The 12,199-nt window shown below is 52.2% G+C and overlaps 2 protein-coding genes across 2 annotated transcripts in view; both read right to left on the reverse strand.

Annotated features, from left to right (window-relative positions):
- The window catches only part of LOC123757986 (ALK tyrosine kinase receptor), a 22,320-nt gene extending 14,274 nt beyond the window's left edge, over positions 1-8,046 (reverse strand). The window contains exon 1 of the mRNA XM_045742066.2: positions 7,947-8,046. Within this exon, the coding sequence (XP_045598022.2) occupies positions 7,947-8,017 (71 nt within the window). The 5' untranslated portion in view covers positions 8,018-8,046. The remainder of the gene's footprint in view (positions 1-7,946) is intronic.
- Positions 8,047-10,957: 2,911 nt separating this feature from the next.
- LOC138372838 (golgin subfamily A member 6-like protein 7) overlaps positions 10,958-12,199 on the reverse strand; it is a 2,267-nt gene continuing 1,025 nt past the window's right edge. The window contains exon 2 of the mRNA XM_069338502.1: positions 10,958-12,189. Within this exon, the coding sequence (XP_069194603.1) occupies positions 10,958-12,189 (1,232 nt within the window). The remainder of the gene's footprint in view (positions 12,190-12,199) is intronic.

Raw genomic sequence — 12,199 nt, forward strand, 5'->3', positions numbered from 1 at the left:
TTGTAACACAGCATCAACATGGGTTCAGGGATGGCAGGTCCTGCCTCACAGGGTTACTTGAATTCTACGACCAGGCAACCAAAATAAGGCAAGAAAGAGAAGGGTGGGCAGACTGCATATTTTTGAATTGCCAGAAAGCCTTTGATACAGTGCCACACAAGAGGCTAGTGAAAAAGCTGGAGATGCAGGCTGGAGTGAAAGGGAAGGTACTCCATTGGATAAAGGAGTACCTAAGCAACAGGAGACAACGAGTCACTGAGAGGGGTGAGGTCTCAGAATGGCGAGACGTCACAAGTAGAGTCCCGCAGGGGTCAGTCCTTGGACCTATATACTGTTTCTGATATATGTAAATGATCTCCCAGAGGGTATAGACTTGTTCCTCTCATTGTTTGCTGATGATGCCAAAATTATGAGGAGGATTAAAACAGAGGAAGATACTAGGAGGCTACAAGATGACCTAGACAGACTGAATGAATGGTCCAACAAATGGCTACTAAAGTTCAACCAGAGTAAATGTAAGGTAATGAAACTAGGCAGTGGAAACAGGAGGCCGGACTCAGGATACAGTATAGGAGATTAAGTATTTCATGAAACGGGTAGAGAGAAAGATCTAGGAGTATCTAGGAGTTGATATCACACCAAACCTGTCTCCTGAAGCCCACATAAAAAGAATAACGTCTGCGGCATATGCGAGACTGGTTAACATCAGAACTGCCTTCAGGAACCTGTGTAAGGAATCATTCAGAACCTTGTGTACCTCATATGTAAGACCAATCCTGGAGTATGCGGCCCCAGCATGGAACCCGTACCTTGTCAAGCACAAGACGAAGCTGGAAAAAGTTCAGAGGTATGGCACTAGGCTAGTCCCAGAACTAAGAGGCATGAGTTACGAAGAAAGGCTGCGTGAAATGAACCTCACGACACTGGAAGACTGAAGAATAAGGGGAGACATGATCACTACCTACAAAATTCTCAGAATAATTGACAGGGTAGATAAGGATAAACTGTTTAACACGGGTGGTACGCGAACAAGGGGACACAGGTGGAAACTGAGTACCCACATGAGCCACAGGGACGTTAGAAAGAACTTTTTCAGTGTCAGAGTAGTTAACAGGTGGAATGCATTAGGCAGTGATGTGGTGGAGGCTGACTCCATACACAGTTTCAAATGTAGATATGATAGAGCCCAGTAGGCTCAGGAATCTGTACATCAGTTGATTGACAGTTGAGAGGCGGGACCAAAGAGCCAGAGCTCAACCCCCGCATGCACAACTAGGTGAGTACACACATGATCATTCACACTTGAATTAAGAACAATATAATTCTCAATTGAATAAGTATGAGGAGAGGAGAAGGTGTGTGGCGCCACAACCCGTGCTGGCGCCACAACCCGTGCTGGCGCCACAACCCGTGCTGGCGCCACAACCCGTGCTGGCGCCACAACTCGTGCTGGCGCCACAACCCGTGCTGGCGCCACAACCCGTGCTGGCGCCACAACCCGTGCTGGCGCCACAACCCATGCTGGCGCCACAACCCGTGCTGGCGCCACAACCCATGCTGGCGCCACAACCCGTGCTGGCGCCACAACCCGTGCTGGCGCCACAACCCGTGCTGGCGCCACAACCCATGCTGGCGCCACAACCCGTGCTGGCGCCACAACCCGTGCTGGCGCCACAACCCGTGCTGGCGCCACAACCCGTGCTGGCGCCACAACCCGTGCTGGCGCCACAACCCGTGCTGGCGCCACAACCCGTGCTGGCGCCACAACCCGTGCTGGCGCCACAACCCGTGCTGGCGCCACAACCCGTGCTGGCGCCACAACCCATGCTGGCGCCACAACCCGTGCTGGCGCCACAACCCATGCTGGCGCCACAACCCGTGCTGGCGCCACAACCCGTGCTGGCGCCACAACCCGTGCTGGCGCCACAACCCGTGCTGGCGCCACAACCCGTGCTGGCGCCACAACCCGTGCTGGCGCCACAACCCATGCTGGCGCCACAACCCGTGCTGGCGCCACAACCCGTGCTGGCGCCACAACCCGTGCTGGCGCCACAACCCGTGCTGGCGCCACAACCCGTGCTGGCGCCACAACCCGTGCTGGCGCCACAACCCGTGCTGGCGCCACAACCCGTGCTGGCGCCACAACCCATGCTGGCGCCACAACCCGTGCTGGCGCCACAACCCGTGCTGGCGCCACAACCCGTGCTGGCGCCACAACCCGTGCTGGCGCCACAACCCGTGCTGGCGCCACAACCCGTGCTGGCGCCACAACCCGTGCTGGCGCCACAACCCATGCTGGCGCCACAACCCGTGCTGGCGCCACAACCCGTGCTGGCGCCACAACCCGTGCTGGCGCCACAACCCGTGCTGGCGCCACAACCCGTGCTGGCGCCACAACCCGTGCTGGCGCCACAACCCATGCTGGCGCCACAACCCGTGCTGGCGCCACAACCCATGCTGGCGCCACAACCCGTGCTGGCGCCACAACCCATGCTGGCGCCACAACCCGTGCTGGCGCCACAACCCGTGCTGGCGCCCACTCAGATAACACTACACAAGTGGACCAGGAGCCGCAGTGCAAGGACACGAGTCATGAGAAAGTGTTCTGATCACTCTTGAAGGTTCTCTTTCATTCAACCGAACGAACGAGTCTTTCATCCGAACACACACTCGTTCCTTCTCACCTTGCACTTAAAAGAGACCTGTTCCCATTGTCCTTGAAGCTGCAATTGTCTCACTGGTAAGTGTTGGCAAACAAAAGTGCAAACAAACAAAAGAGCAACAACACTGTCCCTGGCCAGGTATTAACACCTTTTATTATTTGTGTCAACTCCACAATCTCCACTTCACGTCCCGCCAGGAGGACCAACGGGGTGACACAGCCTGGCAACTCTATAGCAATAAAGGTCGTATTCCTAGCGGAATGAACCCACTTAGTCTGTCTGCTATCCTTTGGCTAGAAGACGGGGAAGAGGTGGGGTTTGCCCTTAACTGCTCTCAGGGTTGTTAATTAGTGGTGAATGAGGAGTAATACAATGTCTTCACTCAACGTTTGTGTCCTGTACTCTTGGGAAGAGTGACTGTTACAGGTGAGCCTCTCACCCTTAACACTAATCCATATCCATCCATCTTACGGATAAAAATGGATGACCCTGTCACCCTTTAAACCGACCTACATCCATCCAACATACAGGCAAATATAACAACGCCTGTGTTCACCTTGCAGTATACGGGTTACCTGTGAGTTAGGCAACTATTATGGGCAGCAGCCTGCGGACCGCCAGTCTTGGCTGTGCTCCGTGGGCACCCATCACACAGGGACCCTCAGCCCCAGTACACACACACCACCAGGACACCGACGCTTGAGAGTACACTTGTGGCTGTCAGTGATACCTACATGACCCAACCCCGACACCCAAGGGCCACCGACCATACAATGGAAGACACTGTTACTGACATGGATCACTTCACCAGCATAACAAAATTAACAAAGGAAACATGTGGCTAACTTGGGTAGTTAAACAAGTGGCTGGCTCGCTGGTTGACAAGTAAACTGGTTGACTGGCTGGTTAATTGGTTGTATGGGTAGTTATCTGACTGGATGCGTGGGGTCCCCCCATATCACACCTGTACTCACCACACACACACCAGGTACTCACCACACACACACCAGGTACTCACCACACACACACACACACCAGGTACTCACCACACACACACACCAGGTACTCACCACACACACACACCAGGTACTCACCACACACAAACACCAGGTACTCACCACACACACACACCAGGTACTCACCACACACACACACACCAGGTACTCACCACACACACACACCAGGTACTCACCACACACACACCAGGTACTCACCACACACACACCAGGTACTCACCACACACACACACCAGGTACTCACCACACACACACACCAGGTACTCACCACACACACACCAGGTACTCACCACACACACACCAGGTACTCACCACACACACACACCAGGTACTCACCACACAAACACCAGGTACTCACCACACACACACACACACCAGGTACTCACCACACACACACACCAGGTACTCACCACACACAAACACCAGGTACTCACCACACACACACACCAGGTACTCACCACACACACACCAGGTACTCACCACACACACACACACCAGGTACTCACCACACACACACACACACCAGGTACTCACCACACACACACACCAGGTACTCACCACACACAAACACCAGGTACTCACCACACACAAACACCAGGTACTCACCACACACACACACCAGGTACTCACCACACACACACACCAGGTACTCACCACACACACACACCAGGTACTCACCACACACACACACCAGGTACTCACCACACACAAACACCTGGTACTCACCACACACACACACCAGGTACTCACCACACACACACACCAGGTACTCACCACACACACACACACCAGGTACTCACCACACACACACACACCAGGTACTCACCACACACACACACCAGGTACTCACCACACACACACCAGGTACTCACCACACACACACACACCAGGTACTCACCACACACAAACACCAGGTACTCACCACACACACACACCAGGTACTCACCACACACACACACCAGGTACTCACCACACACAAACACCAGGTACTCACCACACACACACACCAGGTACTCACCACACACACACACACCAGGTACTCACCACACACACACACCAGGTACTCACCACACACACACACCAGGTACTCACCACACACACACACACCAGGTACTCACCACACACAACACCAGGTACTCACCACACACACACACCAGGTACTCACCACACACACACACCAGGTACTCACCACACACACACACCAGGTACTCACCACACACACACACCAGGTACTCACCACACACACACCAGGTACTCACCACACACAACACCAGGTACTCACCACACACACACACCAGGTACTCACCACACACACACACCAGGTACTCACCACACACACACACCAGGTACTCACCACACACACACCAGGTACTCACCACACACACAACACCACCAGGTACTCACCACACACACACACACCAGGTACTCACCACACACACACACACCAGGTACTCACCACACACACACCAGGTACTCACCACACACACACACCAGGTACTCACCACACACACACACCAGGTACTCACCACACACACACACCAGGTACTCACCACACACACACACCAGGTACTCACCACACACACACACCAGGTACTCACCACACACACACACACCAGGTACTCACCACACACACACACCAGGTACTCACCACACACACACACCAGGTACTCACCACACACACACACCAGGTACTCACCACACACACACACCAGGTACTCACCACACACACACACCAGGTACTCACCACACACACACACCAGGTACTCACCACACACACACACCAGGTACTCACCACACACACACACACCAGGTACTCACCACACACACACACCAGGTACTCACCACACACACACACCAGGTACTCACCACACACACACACCAGGTACTCACCACACACACACACCAGGTACTCACCACACACACACACCAGGTACTCACCACACACACACACACCAGGTACTCACCACACACACACACCAGGTACTCACCACACACACCACACCAGGTACTCACCACACACACACACCAGGTACTCACCACACACACACACCAGGTACTCACCACACACACACACCAGGTACTCACCACACACACACACCAGGTACTCACCACACACACACACCAGGGTACTCACCACCACACACACACACCAGGTACTCACCACACACACCAGGTACTCACCACACACACACACCAGGTACTCACCACACACACACACCAGGTACTCACCACACCACACACAGGTACTCACCACACACACACCAGGTACTCACCACACACACACCAGGTACTCACCACACACACACACCAGGTACTCACCACACACACACCAGGTACTCACCACACACACACACCAGGTACTCACCACACACACACCCAGGTACTCACACACACACACCAGGTACTCACCACACACACACACACCAGGTACTCACCACACACACACACACCAGGTACTCACCACACACACACACCAGGTACTCACCACACACACACACCAGGTACTCACCACACACACACACCAGGTACTCACCACACACACACACCAGGTACTCACCACACACACACACCAGGTACTCACCACACAAACACCAGGTACTCACCACAACACACACACCAGGTACTCACCACACACACACACCAGGTACTCACCACACACACACACCAGGTACTCACCACCACAACACCACACACCACGGTACTCACCACACAAACACCAGGTACTCACCACACACACACACCAGGTACTCACCACACACCACACCAGGTACTCACCACACCACACACCAGGTACTCACCACACACACACACCAGGTACTCACCACACACACACACACCAGGTACTCACCACACACACACCAGGTACTCACCACACACACACACCAGGTACTCACCACACACACACACACCAGGTACTCACCACACACACACCAGGTACTCACCACCACACACACACCAGGTTGACTCACCAACACACACACACACCAGGTACTCACCACACCACACCAGGTACTCACCACACACAACACACCAGGTTACTCACCACACAACACACCAGGTACTCACCACACACACACACCAGGTACTCACCACACACACACACACCAGGTACTCACCACAACACACACCAGGTACTCACCACACCACACACACCAGGTACTCACCACACACACACACCAGGTACTCACCACACACACACACCCAGGTACTCACCACACACACACCAGGTACTCACCCCCACACACACACACCAGGTACTCACCACACACACACAACAGGTACCTCACACACACACACACCAGGTACTCACCACACACACACACACCAGGTACTCACCACACCACACACACACCAGGTACTCACCACAACACACACACCAGGTACTCAGCACACACACACACACCCAGGTACTCACCACACACACACCAGGTACTCACCACACCACACACACCAGGTACTCACCACACACACACACACAGGTACTCACCACACACTACACACACCAGGTACTCACCACACACACCTCACCACACCAGGTACTCACCACACACACACACCAGGTACTCACCACACACACACCAGGTACTCACCACACACCACCACCAGGTACTCACCACACACACACCAGGTACTCACCACACACACACACCAGGTACTCACCACACACACACACCAGGTACTCACCACACACACACACACCAGGTACTCACCACACACACACCATGGTACTCACCACCACACACACACCAGGTACTCACCACACACACACACCAGGTACTCACCACACAACACACCAGGTACTCACCACACACACACACCAGGTACTCACCACACACACACCAGGTACTCACCAACACCACAACACCAGGTACTCACCACACACAACACCAGGTACTCACCACACACACACACCAGGTACTCACCACACACAACACCAGGTACTCACCACACACACAACACCAGGTACTCACCACACACACACCAGGTACTCACCACACACACACACACCAGGTACTCACCACACACACACACCAGGTACTCACCACACACAAACACCAGGTACTCACCACACACACACACCAGGTACTCACCACACACACACACACCAGGTACTCACCACACACACACACACCAGGTACTCACCACACACACACACCAGGTACTCACCACACACACACACCAGGTACTCACCACACACACACACACCAGGTACTCACCACACACACACACACCAGGTACTCACCACACACACACACCAGGTACTCACCACACATCAGTTTTAGAAGTAAAGATGCCGTCCAAGAATGCTTCAGGCGGCATCCACTTGACCGGCAGCATGGCCTTGCCGCCCTTCCTGTAGTAGTCGTTCCTGTGGGAGAGTAGTGGGTGGTTAGTGGTGGTTAGTGGTGGTGGTAGTGGTGGTAGTGGTAGTGGTGGTAGTGGTGGTAGTGGTGGTGTTCGGAGCTAGAAATATAGGCCTGGTTGTGAAGGCTGAGTCAAGAGGGTAGGAGCTCATAAAAAATAATAAAAGTAAACAAAGCCGCCATGAGTGAGGAGGGATGAACAGGTTTCGTAGTGGAGCTGTCAGTGACTCATGACTCTTACTCCTCCGCCTGACTCATGACTCTTACTCCTCCACCTGACTCATGACTCTTACTCCTCCACCTGACTCATGACTCTTACTCCTCCACCTGACTCATGACTCTTACTCCTCCACCTGACTCATGACTCTTACTCCTCCGCCTGACTCATGACTCTTACTCCTCCACCTGACTCATGACTCTTACTCCTCCGCCTGACTCATGACTCTTACTCCTCCACCTGACTCATGACTCTTACTCCTCCACCTGACTCATAATGCACACACTTCAGAGCATATGAGTCTGTGTACAGAGAGAGAGAGAGAGAGAGAGAGAGAGAGAGAGAGAGAGAGAGAGAGAGAGAGAGAGAGAGAGAGAGAGAGAGAGAGAGAGAGAGAGAGAGAGAGACAGAGACAGACAGAGACAGACATAGAGACAGAGAGAGACAGAGATAGACAGACAGACAGAAAGAGAGAGAGAGAGACTCTCCGTCAGTGCCAAGCCTCCTCATCACTGCCAATCAACACACGAGTACAGACAGACGGACGAATCATCACCACAAACTACCCACTTGCGTCGTGACCAAACAGTGCCGCCACAACTGTCAATCTCAGCCCCTCTCTCCCTTCCCGTCAAGGTGACGGGGCGGTACCCGTCACCTCCCTCTACACCGTCACAATTTCCACGCTCTCATCCACAGCGTCACAATTCCGGCGCTTTAGTGATATTAAAAACATTATAATATTGACGCTCTCAGACTCTAGTATAGCTGCTATGGGATAGGTGGGTTGGTTGGGCTCGTCCTTTCTGGTTAGACAAAACAGTCGTGTTTTTTACGGAAAGGATTATAGAGTAAGGTTGTCTTAACTGGCCACTCCGTCAATAATGCAACTGTTGAGACGGGAATATTTGGCTTGATTCTTGATGAGTATGAGCTGTGGGGGGTGGGCGAGGGTATGTTGTGGAGGGTATGGGTATGTTGTGGAGGGTATGGGTATGTTGTGGAGGGCGAGGGTATGTTGTGGAGGGTATGGGTATGTTGTGGAGGGTATGGGTATGTTGTGGAGGGTATGGGTATGTTGTGGAGGGCGAGGGTATGTTGTGGAGGGCGAGGGTATGTTGTGGAGGGCGAGGGTATGTTGTGGAGGGTATGGGGTATGTTGTGGAGGGTATGGGTATGTTGTGGAGGGTATGGGTATGTTGTGGAGGGTATGGGTATGTTGTGGAGGGCGAGGGTATGTTGTGGAGGGTATGGGGTATGTTGTGGAGGGTATGGGTATGTTGTGGAGGGTATGGGTATGTTGTGGAGGGCGAGGGTATGTTGTGGAGGGTATGGGTATGTTGTGGAGGGCGAGGGTATGTTGTGGAGGGTATGGGTATGTTGTGGAGGGTATGGGTATGTTGTGGAGGGTATGGGTATGTTGTGGAGGGTATGGGTATGTTGTGGAGGGTATGGCTATATTGTGGAGGGCATGGGTATGTTGTGGAGGGCATGGGCATGTTGTGGAGGCATATGTATGTTGTGAAGGACATGGGCATGTTGTGGAGGCATGGGCATGTTGTGGAGGCATGGGTATGTTGTGGAGGGTATGGGTATGTTGTGGAGGGAATGGGTATGTTGTGGAGGGCATGGGAATGTTGTGGAGGGCATGGGTATGTTGTGGAGGCATATGTATGTTGTGAAGGGCATGGGCATGTTGTGGAGGCATGGGCATGTTGTGGAGGCATGGGTATGTTGTGAAGGGCATGGATATGTTGTGGGGGGCATGGGTATATTGTGGGGGGCATGGGCCTATTGTGAGGGGGGGGGCATGGGTATACAGTCAAGGCCAGAAGGCCTATTGGCCCATACAGGACACCTCGTATATATACCCACCCAAACTCACTCATATATATGTCTAGCCTACGCTTGAAACACTCCAGCGATCATCAAGTCGATTATGTTACCCGGTGATTAGTCCCATACATCAGGCAACGTATTACCTAAGCAATATTTACCCAGGTCTCTCCTGAACCTCAAGTTATTCAACTTATATCCGTTGATTGGAGTTTGCTCTCGTGTTGATGTATTTACAATGTGATATATATCTCCCTAGCTGGGAGGTTGTGTGTAGTGCTGGCTGAGGTGACAATGGTGGTACCTCGACGGTACTTCGTAGGGAAGTGTGTGGGTCTTCGCTGTGAGCACTGTGGCGCCCTCTGTGTGGAACTGTAGCAAATGAAGCAGCGTGTTTGTCCAGGCAAGAGGGCAAGCAGCCTAGGCAAGTTCCTTCTCTCGGAGAGTCTCGAACGACGAGGAGATTACGAGGTCTCTGACAAGGCCATTTACAGCTTTCGCCAAGACCACCAATTGAATCACGGCTTTGGAGGATGAGTGTTGTAGGGATCTGCGGAACAGATTACCGGGTGGGATAGCTGGGGGTGTTTCAAGCGTAGGTTAGACATATTCATGAATCAGTTTGGGTGGATATAAACAGGAGCTGCTCCGTACGAGACATTAACGTCTTCTGGAGTTTCCATAATTCTAATGCTCTTAGATAAACCTGATTAGATATGTTGTTTCTAATGTTGTATAAACATACCCCAGCATGGCATGTGGTGTGACCCACACTCCATGTGTCTCCTTCACTCAACAATAAATTAAAATTTAATTAAAAAACAAATTTGTTCATGAATGTTTGTATATGTATACTTTAGTTTACACAGAGAACATGTTGTCAAGTTTCCTCAACACTCGGTCAAGTTTCCTCAACACTCGGTCAAGTTTCCTCAACACTCGGTCAAGTTTCCTCAACACTCGGTCAAGTTTCATCAACACTTGGTCAAGTTTCCCGAACACTTGGTCAAGTTTCCTGAACACTCGGTCAAGTTTCCTCAGCACTCGGTCAAGTTTCCTCAACACTCGGTCAAGTTTCATCAACACTCGGTCAAGTTTCCTCAGCACTTGGTCAAGTTTCCTCAACACTCGGTCAAATTTCCTCAGCACTCGGTCAAATTTCCTCAACACTCGGTCAAGTTTCATCAACACTCGGTCAAGTTTCATCAACACTTGGTCAAGTTTCCTCAACACTCGGTCAAGTTTCCTCAACACTCGGTCAAGTTTCCTCAACACTCGGTCAAGTTTCCTGAACACTCGGTCAAGTTTCCTCAACACTCGGTCAAGTTTCCTCAGCACTCGGTCAAGTTTCCTCAGCACTTGGTCAAATTTCCTCAGCACTTGGTCAAATTTCCTCAGCACTTGGTCACGTTTCCTCAGCACTTGGTCAAGTATCCTCAACACTCGGTCAAGTTTCCTCAACACTTGGTCAAGTTTCCTCAGCACTTGGTCAAGTATCCTCAGCACTCGGTCAAGTTTCCTCAACACTCGGTCAAGTTTCCTCAACACTCGGCCAAGTTTCCTCAACACTCGGTCAAGTTTCCTCAACACTCGGCCAAGTTTCCTCAACCCTTGGTCAAGTTTCCTCAACACTCGGTCAAGTTTCCTCAGCACTTGGTCAAGTATCCTCAACACTCGGTCAAGTTTCCTCAACACTCGGTCAAGTTTCCTCAACACTCGGTCAAGTTTCCTCAACACTCGGCCAAGTTTCCTCAACCCTTGGTCAAGTTTCCTCAGCACTTGGTCAAGTATCCTCAACACTCGGTCAAGTTTCCTCAACACTCGGCCAAGTTTCCTCAACACTTGGTCAAGTTTCCTCAACACCCGGTCAAGTTTCCTCAACACTCGGTCAAGTATCCTCAACACTCGGCCAAGTATCCTCAACACTCGGCCAAGTTTCCTCAGCACTTGGTCAAGTATCCTCAACACTCGGTCAAGTTTCCTCAACACTCGGCCAAGTTTCCTCAACACTTGGTCAAGTTTCCTCAACACTCGGTCAAGTATCCTCAACACTCGGCCAAGTATCCTCAACACTCGGTCAAGTTTCCTCAACACTCGGTCAAG

The sequence above is a fragment of the Procambarus clarkii genome, chromosome 40, assembly GCF_040958095.1.
Source record: "Procambarus clarkii isolate CNS0578487 chromosome 40, FALCON_Pclarkii_2.0, whole genome shotgun sequence".
Lineage (NCBI taxonomy): Eukaryota > Metazoa > Arthropoda > Malacostraca > Decapoda > Cambaridae > Procambarus > Procambarus clarkii.